Genomic DNA, 21,644 nt, shown 5'->3' with positions numbered 1-21,644 from the left:
GAAGAACAGCAATGGACAAATGTAGGTTAATAAGAGCTGTGTTGGCTTTAGATCTTCGTTTTTATTGTTGTTTAACTTCGGTGACACAAAGATCCAATGTCATGCTTGCTTGTTTGTTTGTACTTCTAGTTAATGGAACTCCTGGCAGCCAGCTTTCTACTCCCCGCTCTGGGAAGTCTCCAAGCCCTTCTCCCACCAGCCCAGGTAGCCTGCGGAAACAGAGGGTAAGAAAACTTAAGCTCTAAAAGTGGCCTTGATGACAAATGTTTTTCTCTAATGCAGTGGTTTTCAAACTTCCTGCCTTCAGGGAACCCTCTCTACATTAACTTCTTGCTAAAGAACTCCTCAGGATGAAGGGTTTCCCCATAGTGTTTTAGAAGTCTTCTGCCAATTGGCTATGTTTGGTCATCTGCTTCACCTGTTTCTAATTGTCTTTTTCTAGATCAGTTCTATAATTATTTACAGAAGGGATGTATGTGTAGACTAGCACAGTTTACCCTTTCCACAGCTTTCCATTGCTAAGTTTGATGTTTTAAAGTTCTAGGCTAGATGCATGAGCAGTTGGGCACGCTGAAACGCTGTGCACCATGGCTGACATCCAGACTAATGTTGCATGTACTGAAAAATGTTTTGGCATGCAGCAGAGGAGAGACAGTTTTAGCTAATCTTCCTTTCTCTTTGCAACTCACTAGGCCTCCCTAAAATATGTCCTGACCCTGAGGGTTGTGGGATCCTCAGGGACGTAATTTCAGATGGTACAGAGGACTGTAGAAGGAAGGGGAGATTAGTGAAAATTGCCTGTCCTCCACTGAAGTGCAATATTAGCTTGGATGTCAGACATTATGATCATGCATATGAATACATACTCAACAAACTGTGTATAGTATTCCATTGCACACAGCTTACCAGAAAGAAAGAAAAATATTGTGAACTAGCTGGGCTGGGCGCAGAGCTTCTCCGCCCCCGCTGCTTTCTGGTGGGGAGCCGGCCAACTGCTCACTTCTTCTCCCCCCTCCCGCCCAGCCAACCGCCCCCCTGCTTTCCGGCCGGCCAGCTGGCCACCATTTTCTTTGCCTGCCGGCCGCTACCACCGTTTTCTTCCCTCCCACCCATACCTGTGGCTATCCAGCAGTTCTCCGAACTCCTGCAAGAGCTGCCATGCATGGGATTAGCCATGGGTATGCCTTAGAGAATTAAATATAGAGATGAATTAAAAGCCATGGCAAGAGTAGACTGCACATGTATGTCAGTCTCTACAAAGCCCAGAAATCAAATCCAGGTAACAACAGAAAACAAATGCATTGGTGCCATTCCACAAACCAGGGCAACATAATTTGAACCCCAAAGTCCAGGGAGAAATTCTGAAAGAGTAAGCATCCCTAGGAACCACTGCAGACATGCTACAGGACCCAGCCCACTGTAGGAAAACTTGTTCTATGATTCAGTGGTCATGCAATGTGCTTGCCAGATCTGTTGGGCCTCACCACTGCCCTGCATTAACTGAGATAACCTGCTCAGATAACCTGCAGAAAGTCTAGCATCATGAACTTCCTGTTCCCACAAGTGTGCTCTCCCAGCAGAAGCCACAACTTCCCCTCAGATCATCACATCAGGGTCTGGTTCCTGAACTGTACTTTCCTCCACTATCTAACAACCAACATTCAAATGTAGGTTACAAATGTCAAGTGGTGGAGGGAAGTGCGGCTTGGGAAACAAGCATTGGTGGGTTCAGATGATACAGTTTGACCAGAAGTGTCAGCTCATGCTGGGAGCACGCCCTCATGGAAATGGGAGGTTCACCCAGCCAGGCTTACTGCAGCTCATCTGATCTTGACCCAGAATATTTCCTAGAAAATGTTGGAGATGCAACTCCTGATGGCATCGACTCTTAGCACCAGCAGCCCTATTGACCACTTGGGGCAGAGATAGTGAGCAAGGGAATCTACTCTCCGACCTAGCTTTCTCTGCTTCCCCTTTTGTTAGACTGATAGTCTCAGGTTTCATTCTCTCACCTGGAGAGAGAGATTTCCTTCTTCTCCCTTTCCTACTTCCTGTATATAGCTAGCAGCAATACTTGTAGGCCATATCTATATCCCTGATGGATTTCCTCAACAAACTACTTCAGAGAAGAGAACCCAGAAAAAGCACCCAAAGGCAAACAAAGCCCAGGGAAAGTAGAAAAAAGTCACAGTAAGTAAGTGGAAGCTTACTTGATTGGAAAAGAGTTGCAGAGAGAAAACGGCAGGGAGCTTTTTCACCATGGAGACAGCAGCCTAGAGACAGCCAGCTATCCTGAGGCTGAATGGATTTAACTATGAGACCTGGTCGTTTAGGATGGAATCCTGTCTGATGAGCATGGAACTGGAAAATATTTTCCTGGAAGACAAACCTGAAGCTGCTGGACAACAAGTAGTGTGGGGTGCTAAAAAATAGAAAGGTCTACAGATGCATCTGCTTGCATGTGAGTGAACCAGTCACTGTGCATTTGGGAAAGGCAAGAAAGCTTGGGAGACTTTTAAATGCTTGTATGCTAGAAAGACAACTAATACTAGCGTTGATCTGATTGTCAGACTGTGTAAAATGAAACTCAGAGGACGACAGAATTAACGAGCATGTTAATCAAATCCTAGACAATGCAAGGAGATGTGCACAATAAAATGTAAGACTCCCAGATAAAGCAATTGTTGGATTTATTTTGAATAGTCTGCCTGAGATGTTTCAAGTGATACATTTCATTTGGAAATCAAAAGAGGAGACTGATTTGGAATTTGGCATTTCTAGACTTCAGGATTTTGATATGAGATCAGATACAGCCTCTAGTGAGTTCTCTGACCAAAAGAGTCAGGTTACATCATTTCAAACCAAACAAAAGGTGTATTGGCTGTTTAGGAAGCCAGGCCATTTGCAAGTGAATTGTCCTCAGAACAAAGGCCCTGACCATAGCTGAGCAGCTGAAAGAAATTCCAAGAGGGATGATTCATCATGCAGAATCTCTCAAAACCAGAAAAACAGAGCTAACAGAGATTCAAAGAAAAGAAAAAAAAAGGGCTTGGATCAATTTTTGAAACTTTTGAATCTGTTGAAGGATTTGTTGAAAGTAATTGCAAAAATGACTATAGAACTCTAGTTGATAGTGGTGCAACTGCAAGTCTGATTAAAGACAAGAAACTAGAGAGTTGGACTTTAATTATACAACAGGACTTGTTAATGAGAGGTTCTTTAAGAGAAAGTGGCTTATTTGAGATTGGTGACATTAACAAGAAAGCCAGTGTTGCAAAAGTATGTTCGCATAAACAATGTGAAAATTTGTGGCACAGAAAATTTGAACATAAAGAAGTTAAAGTAATTTCTCAACTTGAGAAGGGGAATTTAGCAAGAGGCTTGAAAGTTCAGCCCTGAAAAAGCAGTGATTCACCATACTGTTTGAAAAGCAAAGGAATCAACAAAAGCTTTCACCAGAAAACAGATGAGTCACAGCGCCCCCTAGAGTTTATTCATAGTGATGTTTGTGGACCAATGTAAGTTCAATCATCAGGAGGGAACAGATATTTATTGACTTTCATTGATGACTACTCCAGATACACTTTTACTTATATGCTAAAAGAGAAAAGTCAAGTTATGGAGAAATTTAAGAAGTATGTTGCAATAGTGAGCAACAAGTTTGGCAGAAAACCTCAAAGACTAAGAAGTTATAATGGGAATGAATTCACATCAAAGGAAATGGCCAATTATCTAAAGGAACAAGGCATTGAACATGCATGAATAGTCCCTTACAGCCCACAACAGAATGGCTTAACAGAAAGAAAGAATAGTTCCTTATTAGAGATGACAAAGTGCATGCTTCAGGATGCAGGATTTGCAGGATTGGCAAGCAAATTTTAGGGAGAAGCAATCATGGCTTCCAATTACCTACAAAATATACCTACAAGATATGTTTCCGGGCAAAATACCAAGTGCTGGTTATTACCTTTAAAGCCCTGAATGGCTCGGATCCGAGATACCTTAGAGAGCACCTTCTTCTACATGATCCCCACCGCACATTAAGGTCATCTGAGGAGATCCGTCTCCAGTTACCACCAGTTCCTTTGGTGGTGACTCAGAGGCAGGCCTTCTCTGTAGCTGCTCCCGGGCTGTGGAATGCACTCCCAGCAGAAATTCGCAATCTTAATTCCTTACTGACCTTCAAGAGAGCCCTTAAAACCCATATGTTTGGCCTGGCCTTTCAAGTTTTTAATTAGTTTTAATTGTTTTAATGCTAAACTGGTTTTCAGAGTTTTAATTGTTTTTTAAGACATTATAAAAATGAACATCAACTAACAATTAAATTTCTGTTTTAATTATTTGTTTTAATGGTTTCTGTTTTAATTGTAAACCGCCCTGAGCAATTTTGGAAGGGCGGTATAAAAATTGGATAAATAAATAAATAAAACAGACTGCCAACCAAAGCAAAAGATGCGATACCTTTTGAATTATGGCATGGGAACAAACCCAACTTAGAACTTATCAGAGTGTTTGGATCAAAAGCATATGCATATGTTCCTAAAGAGAAAAGAAATAAAATGAATTGCAGATGTGAAGAAGGAATACTCTCTGAATATACACTAGGAGGAAATGGATACAGAATCCTTGATGTTGCCACTGGAACAGTGAAAATATGCAAAGCAGTATACTTTGCTGAAAGACAAAGGCTAAACAAAAGTGAAGTGCCAGAAACTGGACCAGAGATCCAGATGGAAAAGGAACCAACAAAAGAAGAAACTCCCATAAGCCTGTAGCTAACTAGCGAACCCTAACCAGAAGGGGAAGCAGAAGTTGGGCCAGAAGTGAGACACTCACAAACATGCAACAAAGGGGTTCCACCCAGGAGACACTCCTACATGGCCAGAAAGGAAGAGATCCAGGGACCCTGCATATGGGAAGGCATTGAGAGACTGCCAAAGCATGCAGCTAAAAATGGGAGAAAATTGCAGAAGAAGAGAGAGAATCTCTACACATACAAAAACCTTGGACACTTGTGGAACTATCCACTTGAAGAAAGTCAGTAGAATGCAAATAGGTCTTCAAAACCAAATACAATGCAGAAGGAGATACTGAGCACTATAAAGCCAGACTATTAGCCAAGTCATATTCTCAAAAGTATGCTGAAGACTATGATGAGACACTTGTAGCTGTTCTGAAGCATACTTCAGTAAGAACACTTATCAGCATGGCAGCAGAAGGAAAGATGCAAGTTGATCATCTAGTTGTGAAAACTGTATTTCTGCATGGAGAAATAGAGGAAGACTTCTACATGGAGCAGCCATCAGGATTTGAAGCACCTGGAAAAGAGAGGCTTGTATGCAAACTCCAGAAAAACATTGATGGCTTGAAGCAAGCTGCTAGAGCATAGAATGAGAATCTGAACCAGCTGTTACTCAGGGAAGGGGTTCACACAAGAGAAGGCTGACCCCTGCCTATATTCAAAATTCAAAAAGGACAAGCTAGACTTATATTTTGATTTATGTTGATGATGTGATCATTTGTTATGAAAAGAAACAAGATGGTCATGAGACGGTGGAGCACCTGAACCAAGAAGTAGAAGTTAAAGCAATAGGAAACATTTCCTTTTATCTTGTAATTCAAATAGAAAGAGAAGAGGGAAGAAATTACTTCTCAACCAGAAACAGAAGATAAAGGATCTCCTAAAATGTCTGAAACTGACAGATGCCAATAAGGTCAGTACATCAATGGAGACAAACTTCCTGAAGCAAGATCAGGACAGTGAGCCATTGCCAGACAACACTCTATACAGAAGAACAATTGGGAAACTTCTGTACATAGCAACAGTTAGAAGGCCACATATAGCTGCAGTAGTGGGAATTCTGAGCAGAAGAGTAAGTGCACCAACCAAGAATGACTTGACCACAGTCAAAAGGCTGGGAAGATATCTGAAGGTTCCAGTGCACTTCAGCTCATGATACCAACAAGCATCAACCCCAGACTAGTGTGATACTTGGATGTAGATTGTGCCGAAGACAGAAGTGATCACAAATCCACAAGCAGACACCTGTTTTTTAATGAAGGCAGAACTATCAGTTGGACTAGCTGAAAGCAGTCAATTGTTGCACTTTCATCCACAGAAGCAGAGTACAAATTAGCTGGCCAAACGTGTCCAAAAGTGACATGGCTACATAAGTTGTGGTTAGACTTTGGAATTGATGAGCCAAAGCCAACTGAGATGTTTATGGACAACCAAGGGTGCATCCAGCTCTTTCTGATGGAAAGGACTACCTCTTGAGCAAAGTGCACAGATACAAAGCACCACTATGTTTGAGAGGAACAAGAGAATGGGCTAGTTAAGCTGAAGTACTGCCCAATTCAAGACATGGTAGCAGATGGGCTGACCAAGCCACTCTAAAGAGACCTGTTCCAGATTCTTCAAGAGAAGTTGGGAGTCAAGGATTGGTGCATGAGATGATAAGGGGTGTTGGAGATGCAGCTCCTGCTGTCATTGACTCTTAGCACCAACAACCCTATTGACCTTTAGGGACACTAGGGGTAGAGCAAGGGAATCCCCTCTCTGACTACACTCTCTCTACTTTACTGCTCCTTTTGTTAGATTGCTTGTCTCAGGTTTTATTCTCTCATCTGGAGAGAAAGAGATTTCCTTCTTCTCCCTTCCCTGCTTCCTGTATGTAGCTAGCAATGAGGCTTGTAGGCCTTATCTCCCTGATGGATTTCCTAAATAAACTACTTTATTTAGAACTTTAATTCCATGTCTCCAGACAATGTTAATTAGCAGTGCTCTCCTTATCTGTGCACTTCCACTGCAGCTGATGTAGATAAAGAAATCTCCCTTCCAAGCTCTCTAACAGAAAACACCTAACAATGACTACACACCGAAGGATAATGAAGGACAAGCTGTCTTTCAGGGAACTTTGGTTGCCATTCTTTCACTATCTTACTGAGAAATCTCAGTAAGCTTCCAAGGAATTACAGGGTTCTCTGGAACAAAGTTTGAAAAACACTGCTCCAGTGGGTCAAAAGAGAGAAGCTGCAAAGTGTTCTTCTTAGGAAGGTGTTGTATAAACTCAACAACAACAATTTACCACATCTGGCATTCTTGAAAGAAATATTTCTCTCAAAATCAGTTATTTCTTTGTTTTACTACACTGTGTTTTAAATATTTTATTTCTAAGCATCTTATCACTGGAAACAAACGTTGGGTTTCATTCCATATTAAATTGGCAAAAGCTGCTGTATATTAGGGATGTGTATGAATTGCAGTTAATGCATAGATTCAAAGAACAGAACAGGCACCTTTAAAAGTTAGGAGAGCAGGTCCATACCTTCTCCTCTGCTGCTCCACGAAGCTTCCTGCTGCAGCAGCACACCCCTCACGTGGCAGCGACATGCATGGAGTCGTGGAGAAGGATGTCTGCACTTGCTCTCCTCACTCTTAAAGGTTTCCGATCTGTTCTCTGAATCATGATTTGTCCACATCCCTACTGTCATTTCCTAAATCCAAAAGAAAGGGAAAATGGTGTCGTGGGTAACGTCCAGCCTAAGTCATGCCTACTTCCCATTGAAATTAATGGGACTAAAGTTAATCATGACTAAGTTGTCTCATTTACTTCAATCACGCTTAGTTATGACTAAATAGTCTGAATGTTGCCAAAGTGCGATACAAAATGTGCAGTATTGTATTGCTGAAGTGCAATACAACATGTGATATATTCAGTCCAGGAAAAGTAGTTTAAAATTAAGAGTACAGTACACCCTGATCCAGTTCAGATGATCATTTTAGCAAGAGCATAGGTAAAAATGAACAAGTGACTGTGAGTCTCAGGCTCTTGCACTCTATTTTGTTTCTTTCACACAACATGGGAGGAGACTGAAAACTTCCATTTTTGGTTGTGACTAAACCTCCACTTCCTGTTGTAATAGGTTTAAACAAATCAGGTTCAAACTCATTTCAGCTACTAGTTTGCTGACTAACCACTATTAGCATAAACCACATTTAGCATAAACCACAGTTTGCCAAGTTTGGATATAATGGGAAATTGTACAAAAATGAAACTTTAAATTTCTTATCCTGGGCCCAAGGGGAGAGGGGAGCATATGAACCTGAGGTTTTCTGTTGCTTGTTTGTTATCATCCAAGCCATGATTTAGATCAGGAGTGCACAGCTTTGGTCTCCAGCTGTTGTTGGATTACAACTCCCTGACTGTTGGCCAGGCAGTTATGGGAGTTGTAATCCTCCAGCAACAACTAGAGGGCTGAAGTTGTGCAACCCTGATTTAGATTATCATCTGAACTGAATGCAAATTGGAAGAATCTCTGTGGTTCCTTATGCAATTCCTCTTGACAAAGAAACAGCACAACCATCAACCTCTCAGAAACAATGGTACTACTTTTTCTTTGCTTTTAATAAATTTCACTATGCTTTTCACCATGCTTGGTTCTATTGATTATTATAAGGCAAGTCAAAGAGATACATATTTCAGTGATTAAGTGCATCAGATTATATTAGCTGGAAGAACTGCCTGTGCTACACATTCTAATAAACCTTCCTTAAGCAGCACACTCATGTCTCTACTATTTACTAATCTACTTAGACCCATATTTTCTCTGTGTTCTGGCTAAACTAATTCAATCCAGGGTGTTGTCTGAAGGAATATAATGTAGCTAAGCAGCTCTAGGTCTGGTCAGTGCCTGGAGGAGAGACAACTTGGGACTAGACAGTTTTTGAGCACCTGGGGGAAAGGTTGGGTCATGTTCACACCAGCTTCCACATATGCATAGCTGCAGTACTTTGTGTGCTGTACAAATCTTTCCCAGGGCTCAAGAAATCCACTAGTCTACTTGTCCATGACAAGTGAAAGATGCCTGATGAGTGGAAAAAAATCCTGACAAGTAATGTACCAGTATAGCTTGATGAGTAAATAATTTCTATCTGGCTGGTGAACAGACCCAACATTTCTTGATGCCTTCTTATGCCCCATATGTGGATCACAGTCATATGAACGCATAGTTTGGTGGTTTCTAGGTAAGAGGGATAATATTTCCTAGGCTCATATGGAATATGTGCCACCCTGATCTAATGTCTCAAACGAAGCCAATGGCTAAATGTGCACAAGAGTGTAGGACATGAGACAGTTGTAAAAGGGATGAGGACCTCCTGTTTAGACAGAGTATAAAGCAGGTGGTACCAAAAAACTGGAGGTGCAGCTGACTACCTGAAAGACAGGAGTAGAAAGCCATGTCCGAGGTTAATGAATGCTTTCAAATGGGTTGTCTTTGCTGATGTGGTCTTGTACAGTTCATACCACCAAGAGAAGCAGGCAGCAACACACAGTCAAGAGAATATGACCTGGAAATGTATTCTTGCAGACTTGAATGTCTGAAATTAATTGTGGCTTTTCAGTCAGGGAACTGGCCTCCTGTCACCTTCTAGCTTTTCTAGCAGTGTCTACTGAATGTTGTCATGATTATAAGGTAAATGGCATATATATCATATAATATATCATATCATTCCTTTTGGACCTACTCCTTCAATACATTGGTCCTCTTCATGGGTCCCTGCAGAGAAGACAGAAGGTACTGTCACTATAAAATTAAAATGAGAATTGATTCACAATTCTTTGCTGGAAACAAGGAATAGAATCAACTGCCTCTCCTTCTGTAAAGTATCTTTGGACTAGTTCACAAATGGTGAACAATCTTTTTCTTTCTCCATGCAATTATATTCATGAGCACATGACTGCGTAGAGAAACACTTGTGTAAATTAGAAAGAAGTGGGGGTTGAAAAAAGTGAAGTCATAATAGCCAGAATGGCTGCAGCCATCTCCTATAACATAAGCACCACCCCAGTGCATATGAACATTTTTCTATAGTGTCATGTCCTTTAGGAGACTAGAGGAGAGCCAGTGTGGTATAGTGGTTAGAGTGCTGGATTAGGACCGGGGAGACCCGAGTTCAAATCCCCATTCAGCCATGAGACTTGCTGGGTGACTCTGGGCCAGCTACTTCTCTCTCAGCCTAACCTACTTCACAGGGTTGTTGTGAGGAGAAACTCAGGTATGTAGTACACCACTCTGGGCTCCTTGTAGGAAGAGCAGGATATAAATGTAATAAATTAATGAATGAATGTCCCTATATCATGCTTTAAAAAGGGGAAAAATAAATTTCCAGTTATTAATCAGCCCTCCCAACTTCAAGATATGGTGTGTAGTAGGGCCAACATCAGGGGTTGAACAGGGGGCGGGGGCCTAGGGCTATCAAAAGGCCATGACCAGTGCTCACTTCAGGCAATAGAGCATCTTTCTCAGTCAAGAGAGTCATTTTGTTGCTGCCCTCTCCTGCCACCCCCATCTACAAATAAAAACTTTCTCCTAGATGTCTCAGTGATTACTTTAGGAGCCTCTGGAGGGAAGTTCCCATTTGCAGATGAGGAGGATGGGAAGGGATGACCATGGAGTGAATTGTTTTGTCGTCTGTTGCAGACACACACACCCTAATCTAGTGGTTCTGAACTTGGGGGCCTCCAGATGTTGCTGAACTACAACTCCCATCATCCTCAGCGATTGTAACTGGTGATGGGAGTTGTAGTTCAGCAACATTGGGAGGCCCCAAGGTTGGGAACCACTGCCCTAATCTATACATGGACTTCCTTTGGAAGTCCCTGCAGTGTTGTGGTGGACTCTAAAGAAAGCCCATGGATGGGGAAGGCACCTAGAATGTCACTGCTGCCACTTCTGCCAGTTGGGGCTTAACTAATTGGTGAAGGGGGTGGCAGCAGTCTGGAACATTTCACAGTGGCTATGCTGCAAGCTGCACTCTTTTAAAGACAGCAACATCAACAAAAACCACAGTGCAAAGCGGCCATCATATTGTGGCTTCACAGTCATGCAGCAGCAGCAACAAAAAGGATAGCCACCAGCACAGATGCCGTGAAGCACTCTGGGCCTCTGCTATCCCATAGCCAAGATATGTCTCATCAGAAACCGTTTTGTGGGCTTATATGGTTAGTGAAACAGCAGCTATGGTCCAGAGCTCTTTGCAATGGCTGCCATTTTAAAAAATAACTACGGTAATGTGTCCGTCTTGTTACTGCAGTGGGATGAGCACATTGCATTGTTGTTTTTTTAAATGGTCACTAGTGTGACTACCGCAAAGTGCTCTGGATTGCTACCAGCAAGATGTCTGGGTAAATCCCCACTAGGACTTGGAAACTTCTGCCAAGGCACTTGACTAAGGGCCCCCTGAACCTGGAGCCAGCCCTGGGTAGAACTTTAGGATTCAGTAAGCTACTGCCATCACTGGGCAAATGGGCAGACATAAATCTGGATCTTTCAGGACATGTATGTGACACTGCCCCCCTCCCCTCCTGGCGCACCCTATATTCTTCACCCCCCACTGAAACTAAGCTTAAGAGTAATTTAACAAACTTTCTTACCCTCCATACCTCGTTTCTTTTCTCCAGTTTTTCCCCCTTCCACGGTTACCTCCCCTATGTAAATTTTTAGATTGTAAGCTCCTCAGGGCTGGGGCCTGTCTTTTCGTTGTTAGTCTGTAAAGCATTGTGTACATTAAAGGTGTAGTAAAAATAATCTGCTTCTATCTTTACAAAACCATTGTTCTGTTTTTATAAATGATAATTGGGCATGGTAGAAGTCACTAACTAAAATACTGGAGAAAATTCTTTCACTTCAATATATTTTCTTCAATTCTTCTACTTCAATCAGTTGTTTGATTCTCCTGAGACACACTGAGGTCATTCACACAATCAAAAACTGTGTTCAACCCAGGGTAGCTTTTCCTCTTACCTTGCTTCCACACAATCACTTCTACCCAGGTTGTCCGCTAACCGTGTTTCCACACAACCAAAAATTGAGAGCACGCACAGCTCCCAAACCTGAGTTGAACACAGTTTTTGATCAGGTGAATGACCTCACGCACTGGTTGGCAACAGTTTCTATGGGGTCAGCCTCTCCTGGCAAGGGTTAGTAGCAGGCTTTTAACCCTCTAGTACTTAAAACGTTCTAGCTTAATTGCAAGTCAAAATAATTAATGATGCAAATATTTAAAAAAATTAATGTAGCCAATGACAGCATTTGACAGTATTCTCAAGGAGGTGGTTTTCAAAAGCTCTGGTTACCAACAGCTGGACTTTAAATGGGTGGGAGGAAAGACAGGGAAGGAGGTGGGTAGGGATTGAATAACCCAGGACAGAGGCAAGGGAAAGCTTGAACTTAGCACATGTTTCTAGCCCTCTTCAGATGGCAATTCAGAATACATGATATGAAGGGTGAAGTGGCATTGTGCCTAACGGACCTGACCATTTATCTCTAAGATTGTTTAGGTCTGATCAGAGCCTGTGGTAGAGGCCACTAGCTGTCTGTGCAGACAGCTTGTATGCATGTAGATTCTGTTCAGAAGAAGATGAATACATGATCAATACAAGGGGGCAGGGTCAGTGGGCATAATTCCTCTCCCCCCACCCGCATGCATTGATAGTAGACTGCTCTCCTCTGAAGAGGGTTTTGTTTTTCCGACTAAGCACAGAGTGGAAGTCTTAGATTGGACTATCAGATAACTGTGTGCCTGTACCACATACTGGAGACTGGACAGGAATTCACAGAAACATACAAGCAAACTTGTAATCAGCATGATATCCATGGTACCTCCAGATAGGGCTGGGAATCACCCCAGCCATAAATCCCAGAGCACTGCTGCTGTTAGTTAGTATAGTCAGACAGCACTGAGCTAGACAGGCCAATGCTACAGTACAGAAATCTAGGGTCTTGTACAGTTTCTGGCAGGGCCAGCTTTCCTGTCAAATTGTGTGCCCTAAAATTTGTTAAGGCATTGCAGGCGATTAGACTTCAGTCCTTGCATTGCTATGACAGTGAGCCACAACAGTGCCATGCCTTGTGTGCTACTAAACATGAGAAAGCTGTGCCCTTGTTGAGGATCCATTGTTGCTGAAGTTGGGGAAAACAGTGACATGGACTCTTCTTTCACAGTCCAAAGGTTCTTTTATTATTTCAGCAGCAGAGGAAGGAGCAGCATTTCCGCTGGTCCATGTCATCAGAGTGGAATATGGAGGTGGAGAGACTCCATTTATATAGGGTGTCGGTGGCTGAGCCAGCCCAAAGAGGGATCCATAGCTTAGCTTGGATGCACATTTCTCCCTCCACTTAGGATAAGTGTTCCCTCTAACAGGAATTTCCAGACGTTGTTGACTACAACTCCCATAATCCCCAGCCAAAGGCCATTGCAGCTGGGGATGCTAGGAGTTGTAGTGAACAACATTACTTTTAATAGACTCCTACATTACTTCCTTCCCACTTTAGTTTCCTTTCCCAATTTCTACCAAAACGTTCGGAATCCTAGTTGAAACATCATTGTTTGACCTAAGGAGTAATTTAGACTAAGTTAAAAAAAATAATCAAATAATATAATGGGCAAGGGAGGTGATACAAACATAAGTGGGTTTAATCATTCCTTCTTTTATTATATCCCTATCAAAGTCAGAATCAGGCCTGATAATTATCAAATGCTGCCATGATTCTGGGGAGATGAGCTGGTGGGAGGAGAGCTGGTCTTGTGGTAGAAAACATGAATTGTCCCCTTGGCTAAGCAGGGTCTGCCCTAGTTTGCATTTGAATGGAAGACAACATCTATAAGCACTGTAAGATTCCCCATAGTGAACTCTCTGGGAAGAACACCCGCATGTTTGCATGCAGAACATTCCAAGTTCCCTCCTTGACATCTCCAAGAAAAGGCTGAGAGAGACTCCTCCCTGCCACCTTGGAGAAGCCACTGCTGCCAGTCTGTGTAGCCAGTACTGAGCTAGATGGAACAATGGTCTGGCTTGGTATAAGGCAGCTTTTAATGTTCTGTGGATGTAGCAAGGTTGGAATGGGCCCTGGGTAAAAAAGTGAAGATGGGTCCCTGCCCTCCTGCTGCCTTCTTCAGAGAGGTGTGAGGGGGAGATAAAAGAAAAGGTTGTCATCCAGCTAATGGGTCCCGGCTCTCTGGGGTCCATGGACATTTGTTTAACCCCCCCCCCACTCCCACTTGTAGCTGTGCCTCTGAGTAGGTTTGTTTTGTTGATGGTTTTGGTAGCATAGAGCTAACAGCATAGAGCTGCCACACAGAGTTCATTTTGCCTGCTGGTAGACTAATTGGGATATCTGGCTACCCACAGTTGGAACAGTTCAGTATGTTGAACTAGGTGGACCTTTCCTTTGATCCAGCAGGGTTCTTGTGTTCTGATGCAGTAATACACGCTTTGTATTGAGTTTTTCCTCATTTCTTAATTTTTCCGGCAGAGTCCTCTTTTGTGCCCTTTCCAATGTGTCATTGGAACATTGTGCCAATATTAGAGGAGTCAGATGTTTGATATCAAAGCTGTTGAAATGAATTACCATGTTGTATGGGAAGCATGGGAAGCCATATTAACTTCATTCCCTCTAAACAAACGCCTCCATGTAATTCACCTTGAAGCAATGCTGTTATCACTCTAGAAACCCTTTTCTTCCTGAACATCCTCTCTTTAGTTTTCTGTACCTCATATCTCAGAGACATGTGTTGTGCTGTTTAGATTGAATGAGGCCACCTATTATCCTCCCACACCTCTGGCTTTTGTGAGCTTTTTGATCAGTCAGGGGAGGCCAGCAGTAGGTGTGGAAGACGAATGGTACTGCACAGTCTTAACACACGGGCAGGCACCCTTTTGCGCATGCCCTTTCTCTCTCTCTCTCTGCTGATATGAACTGGTTGCTTGGCTACCATCAGTAAGAGTGCAGTGACTAAAAAGCTTTCTCCCCCCCCCAAACTGTCATCTACCAAAGTACTTCCATTCCCGCATGTAATGAGGGAAGAAACAAAGAATAGAAATGTAAAGGCATGGCATTATCTAATCCTCTGAATACTGCCATGTTTCAAAGGAACCTTTAAAATGTATACATTGTTTAAATCCTCAAGGAGTAAAATGATAGCCCAAAGAAAAACAACAGCAATAACAGCAAGACAAACAGCATGATCAATATTTGACTGAAAAAGTCCAGCTGTGTAGGAAGCGTTGCTCTAGTTTGAATGAAAACTGGGGGGCGGGAGGGGTGTCTTCTGACCTGGCCTTAGTTTAAGAATTTAAGAGCAAGTGGCAGTGCAAGAAATCAAACACAATAAACAAATCTATACTGCACTTCATCTTACAGGACCTGTATCGTGCACTCTCTTCGGATGATTTGGATTCAGTAGGAGACTCTTTGTAAAAAGAAAAAACGGAACATTGCTTAATGGTTTGTGATTAGGTGAAGTTTAACACTTCCTGAGAATGTAGCTAGTTACTAACTGAAATTAGTAAATTACATTGAAGGCTTTTATATAGTTAAATATTAAAACATCTATGTCTGTTCATATATGTTAACTATACTGGCTTGATGTGATTTTTGCCCCTTGATATATAAGGGATTTTGGTTAGGACATGCTTCAAAAAAGGAAGACACTGTACACATATTTTGAGACACTCAGTTGGATGAGATATAAACAGAATGCAAAAAAGGGCTATTTCAGGAATGGCCAACTTGAGGCTGTATAGTGTTGTTGGACTACAACTCCCATAAGCCCCAAACAAGTGCCAGTAGCCAAGGATTATGGGAGCTGTAGCCCAACAGCAGCTGGAGGGCCCGACCCTACCCCTTTCCCAAGTATCCATCATATCTTTTCTACTGCTTTACACAAAAATATTTATTTGTTGGAAAAGACACTTGCAAATTTTTTGGCTGGTCAAGTGTTTGTTCATAAAGCTGGTCAGAAAAGAATTGCCGGTTCACACACATACTGCTATTCTGCTCCTCCCTTTGCTGAGCATTGGTCGCTCTAGAAAAGTGTTCCTGCTAAAGATTTTGGGGTGCATTTGGGGGGGGGAATTATATTCCACAGGGAGGGGGGGAATGACTAAATCTTATCTGATTATTTCTTAGAGCACTTAAATCTTATCTGATTATTTCTTAGTAGCACTTTTCAAAGCCAACTTTTTCTCTAGGAATTTTTCCCCCTTCTGATTTTTTTGGGGTGTTTGTGTGTGCGCGTGCATTTAATGTAAATATGAGGTCATGTTTTTCAGGGACATACCCAACAAAATCGAGCCCAGCCATTTTCTCCACTCAACTGTATTAAACTGTGGAAATCTCCATAGTCATATTAGCATTAAATACTTCAACACCATTTCTCAGTTGCTATCATTTTCCTGGTCTGGTGATCTTGTGCAAAATGAACATATGCAACTCGTTTAAAGTACAATCCTGTATGCATGTGTTAAGCTAATGTTTGTATATTAAGATGTACAAGAAGACAGAATCCAGATGAAATTTCTTTGATGTCAGCCTCACTGAAGTAAATATGAATAGTGCAAGAGTCCACTTGTGATTCTCCTGTTCATTGCAATAGAGCTTGCACAGGAGAAGTTCCCAGTGGATGGGTGCCTCAAGCAGATTTTAATAACAGCTAGTTTAATACATATATATTAATTGTTTGTTTTCTGCTATTTTGTTTTGGGAATATGAGCTAGATGCTTTCTCTGAAATCATTAGATTTTACCACGGAATGTGGAGATGGATGGCTTTAAAAGGGGCTTTAAATTGGATGGCTTTAAAAGGGGCTTGGACAAATTCATGGGGGACAGGCCTATCAGTGGCTACTAGCCACCTCCAGAGCATCAGAGGCAAGATGCTTCTCAATATCAATTGCAGGGGAGCAACAGCAAGAGAGAGAGAGCACACCCTCACCTCTGGGCTTCTCAGAGGCATCTGGTAGGCCACTATGGGAAACAGGATGCTGGACTAGATAGGCTTTGAGCCTGATCCAGCAGGGCTGCTATTATGTTCTTAAGCCCCTTAAAGAGAAGCAGCACTCTGGCGACCCCAAGCAACATCTGGGAAGCTAAAAGTTAAGATCCACTTTTTAATAGTATCAGACCTTTTGTGTTGCTTTGATATGGCATGATGAGCTTATTAAACAATTATGCGGAGGAGGATATTAGTATCAATCTGCCTTGGCTGACATTCTGATTAACAAAGCATGGGCACTCTTAACATCAGAGTCCCCACAGCGCCAGTTCTCTGGTCTCCCTGCTTTCTGAAGTGGAGGCTCTCTTGTGCGGGAACAAAAATACCTTTTGGAGCTCACCCACATTCTAGAACCTAACAGAGCAGTTATGGAGCACAGGTGATCTCCAAAAACTATTTGTCTTTTTGTGCCAGATCACCTGCGCTTCAGAAAGTGTGGAAACCAGCATGGAGTATGGAAGTAATGTTGGGAGCACCCATGCTTCATTAGTCAGAATGTCAGCTCTTGTGTGTATGATGCAATTTATAAAAGATAAATATTAATTTAGATTAAATTTAAAGCAAATTTACTTCTTCAGACATGCTCAACACCTTTAGGTCCAATATCATATGAGGAAAAGAAAAATAATTAATGTTGTTCTGTTGAAATGCGCTTCATGCTGTTGGGCATGTATGCAAATATCTAACTACACGATGAAAGCTTAGTCTGAACCATGTAGTACACATGATTAGCTGCAGTGAGTTCTGTGATTGATACGCACTTTTCAGGCAACTTCAGTTCTAGAGATGGCTAGCACCCGCTTCCCAGTCACCTTTCTCAGCATGGTGGCATACTTGGTTATATATTGCATGGTAGAGTTTAGTAAGGTGAGCTAGCCCTTTGCAAGCCAGGATTTTGTTCTTTAAGTTAATCCTTTTACTACACGCACACTCACACTGTGTAAATACATGACTTTTGCATGTATTTACATGACCTAAATACATGACTATACATGACTTAAATACATGACTATAAATACATGACTTTTGCATGTATTGCATGTGTGCTTGTGCATTTCTATTTGCATTTCCTCCCAATTATTCCTGAAGACAATTCCTGAAGATTCTTATATGCTGAATACCTTAAATACTCATCTGTGTGTATCATAAAACATAAGGATAATTGTTGTTTGCCCTTGTACTCACTGGGTTTATCTCTTTCAGTTAAAGCAAACTGCAGTTTTGTTAATACTTGTTAATGGCATACATTTATGATCTTATACCATTTTCTTGGAAATATTTTCTGGTTTTGTTTTTTCTCTGTTCATTTCAAAAGAACTGTTGATTAGCAAGATGTGTAAAACAATTTAAAGTAGCAGTCAATAAAAATAGTTTTGTTTTTTCTAATAACTTAATTAAACTGCCTTCATTTTGTACCATCATGCAGTGTGTTATTATGTGTGTTTCACATTTGAACTTGCCATACTGATTGCCTTTTCTGGATTTTAAGCTGTAAGTTATGTAATAAATAAATGGGAAAATCTTATTTCAGTGAGCTTCTTTTGAAAATGGGGAAAACTGGACAAAATGTAATATCTGCTACAACAAATACATTTTTGGTTACTGAGCTATGGGATTCATAGATCTTAATGGGTTGGTCTAAATCAAAATGTATGTCTTTTAAAAATGTAAATTGTGGGTGCTGAGGGAAGAGAGCAAATGCTGTTGAAGATAGAATTCCTGGATGGTAAATTTACCTTGCCATCATTGGACATTTTTGAGTGTGTGAGAAGGAATAGTCCTGAAGTATGAAATGACAAATTGGTATGCTCCGAAAGGTTGTTCTAGTCTCCTGTCAATTTGCCTTTAGAAGCACTTTCCCTAAGTCACATATTAGGAAAACATGCCTGTTAAATCTAAGAGAACTGAGTTTTGAAAATGTCATTTGAAAATAAAAACCAGGCTTCTTTAGGATAAGCTGAGTCACACTTTCTCATTTTTCCAGTAGAAAAGTTAGCAACATGATATTCAATTTCTTGCTAGTGAAACGGATTCTTCTGTTTCAATCTGTTGGTATGAGTGTGTGTGTGTGTGTGTGTGTGTGTGTGTGTGTGTGTGTGTGAAAGGTCTGAAAAACTGGGGGAAAGATTTCATGCTCATTAACATGCTGAGTGTTCTGTCAAAATAAAAATATTCTGGATACTTGCAGCCAAAGATTTTGTTGGTTTTAACACAAATTAGTCCCCATTCCTTTGACTTGATTGCTCCCTAGTTCAGAACACACAGTCTTCCTGTCCCTATGCCTTATGGGAAGTTTTTCTTTCACCCTCAATGATCTTTCACTATATTCACAACCACTTGAATGTTTGCATTCTGTTGCTAATCCATTTATCATGAACATTTGGAACATTCATAGGAATCCAACCAATGGGACTCTCAAAGAACATGCGAGGGTTTTTTATAACTCATTAGTCATCATCTACAGACATTTAAAATGCTTATCGTCTGAAAGAAATGTGATGTGGGAGAGCCACTGTGGGGTCCAATTCAGAGCAGCAGTGCTGGGGAGCAGGGGCACAGTTTCACCCTTCTTCTCTGCACCATTTCCTTGATCTTCCTGAAGTTATTACTAGATGAAAAAAGGCAGGAAGGATTATTTTTTGCACTGCAGACATAATAACAGTTTCATGAGGGGGAAATACTTTAGATTTTGATAACAGCATAGGGAAAATATTAACTTAGCCTCCCCACCACCCAACAGTTGCCTACAGCTGCTTTAAAGTTTGAAACAAGAAAAAAAATGCATCCAGCTAATTTGTAGTATTGAGTTCAATGGAACTTATTGCAACCCATTGTTAAGGAAATGTTATAGAACAGAGTAGTACAACTTTAAAGGCACAGGGCTTTAGAAATCCAGGTGACAACAGTAAGATAATGTCTATAAACTTGCTTAGGATACAAGAGTAAATACAAGCATACAAGAGTAAAAACCAATTAAAGAAAGGAATAATACATTTCTGCTTTCATGGAAAAGTGACAAACTTTTTACTGTACAAGTGGACCTCGCTACACATGGTCCCGCTATCTGCAGTTTCACGTATCTGTGGTCCACAAATAGCCACTTGAATTTGGCATATGTGGGTATACAAAGGGTTAATACCCATGTATCCACAGTTTCTAGGTGGCTGGACCACCATTTTGTGTAAAGGAGTCATTTTGTGGCTCGTCTGTTGAGAGAGAAAAAAAGGTTTTCCCCCACAATATGGAAAATTTTCCACAGTTTGGAAAATGGTCAAACTGGTGGTTTTTTGGGGACAGTGCTGGACAGATGGAGACCTGCAGAGCATGGTATGGCACTTTCTTTCAAGTAATTTCACTGTTTTTCACTGTTTTTGGACTCCCCCCACCACCACCGCCACAGGACTCAAACTCCCCCTCCCCCAATTCCCATAGGCACAATAGTTAGTTATTTGCAGTTTTGTTACTTGTGGCTGAAGGCAAGAAACGAAAGCCCTGCAAATAACGAGGTATACCTGTACATTGCAAATTTCTAATCATGCACCCTCAATCTTCCTACCTAACTATACTGAGTTGCTGCCCTTATTGTGCCTTAATTTTGTCAGCTAACATGAACTCTACTTTGCTGCAAAATGGCTTTCCTACAAGAGTCTGAAATGCCCTTTGCTTGTGTTAACTGAAAACTGACCAAAGTACTTCCTTGGGACATACTAGTCACTGGCAAAATTGCCTAATGGCCCTTTAAAATATTGTTCATCTCTGCTGGCATTTTCAAGCAGCATGTTTGTGAAATGCTGAGTAATTTAGAATTGCCTCTACATTATAATTTAGGAACTGGCATTCAAAGAATGGGAAGTTCAGTATCATGCGAGACTTTGACCTGAATGCCCGTTTTACTATTTTGTATTTCACAAATGCACCATTGAAAAATCTGAATGTTCAGTATATATCTAAAGCTCATTATGCAGCTGATCCTTTTGTTTCACCACACTAGGGAAACCTAGGTTGTAAGAGGACTTTACAGGCCTCATAAGCACAAATGTTCTAAAGTCTTGACAAAGGTAATCTTCATTTTGGTAAGCGTGTGTGTGTGTGGGGGGGTGTCCTATGAAGAAATCTGACAAAGACATTGTTGATTTCTATATAGTAATTTTTTGCAGTTTGTTTGGACATTTGTCCCAGGTGGGATCCTGTGTGGGGAGAAGTCAGAAAGGGAAAGGGAGGAGGAGAAAATGGCATTGTTGCTGAATAAATCTTTACTTAAATCTACATAAGATTTCCTTGTGTGTATGAGGGAAGCAGCTATAAAACAGACATCAACCAGATTCTGAGGCATTCTGCTTTACAACCATCATAAATGGTTCTCTTTTCCAAGCTGCTCAGAGCAGTAGTGTACTGGAGGGATGGGGTATAAATATTTTAAATAAATAAAAATAAATATGCAGAACGAAATGAAATTTCACAATGAAATAATAAGTATGGTTTAAGCATGCATTGACATACCCCTCAGCTTTGAATTTGAGAAATGCCATTGGAGTTCCCCATTTTAAACTTTTACAGAGGAATTGCAGAACAAATCATTCAGTAAGATGTGGTTGAAATTCTATAGCACTGATCTTCCCTTTCCCATAGTAGAGAAATGGTGGTATGTTGACCATCTGTGTTATGAACCTCAGCTGAATGTGAAGTAGTTACACCAAAGACCTGATCCTGCTTTTATGCAGCCACTTTCTTTTAATGTAGGTGTGTCATAAAAACAGCCAGGTGGCCAGAAACTTAAGCAAAAGCTCCTTCTTAAAATTTATTTA

General features: G+C 41.3%; 1 protein-coding gene across 5 annotated transcripts in view; it reads left to right on the top strand.

Annotated features, from left to right (window-relative positions):
• Positions 1 to 21,644, top strand: part of DCLK1 (doublecortin like kinase 1) — a 399,204-nt gene that overhangs the window by 278,352 nt on the left and 99,208 nt on the right. For 4 of the 5 annotated variants that reach the window (XM_053305405.1, XM_053305407.1, XM_053305404.1 and 1 more), the window contains one exon: positions 130 to 224. In XM_053305405.1, the coding sequence (XP_053161380.1) occupies positions 130 to 224 (95 nt within the window). Of the gene's footprint in view, positions 1 to 129; positions 225 to 15,207; positions 18,365 to 21,644 lie in introns of those variants that run through there. The other variant, XM_053305409.1, reaches the window with a different exon arrangement.

The sequence above is a fragment of the Hemicordylus capensis genome, chromosome 3, assembly GCF_027244095.1.
Source record: "Hemicordylus capensis ecotype Gifberg chromosome 3, rHemCap1.1.pri, whole genome shotgun sequence".
NCBI classification, from domain to species: Eukaryota; Metazoa; Chordata; class Lepidosauria; order Squamata; family Cordylidae; genus Hemicordylus; species Hemicordylus capensis.
Note: the sequence above shows the minus strand (reverse complement) of the source record. Positions and strands in the feature narration are given on the sequence as shown.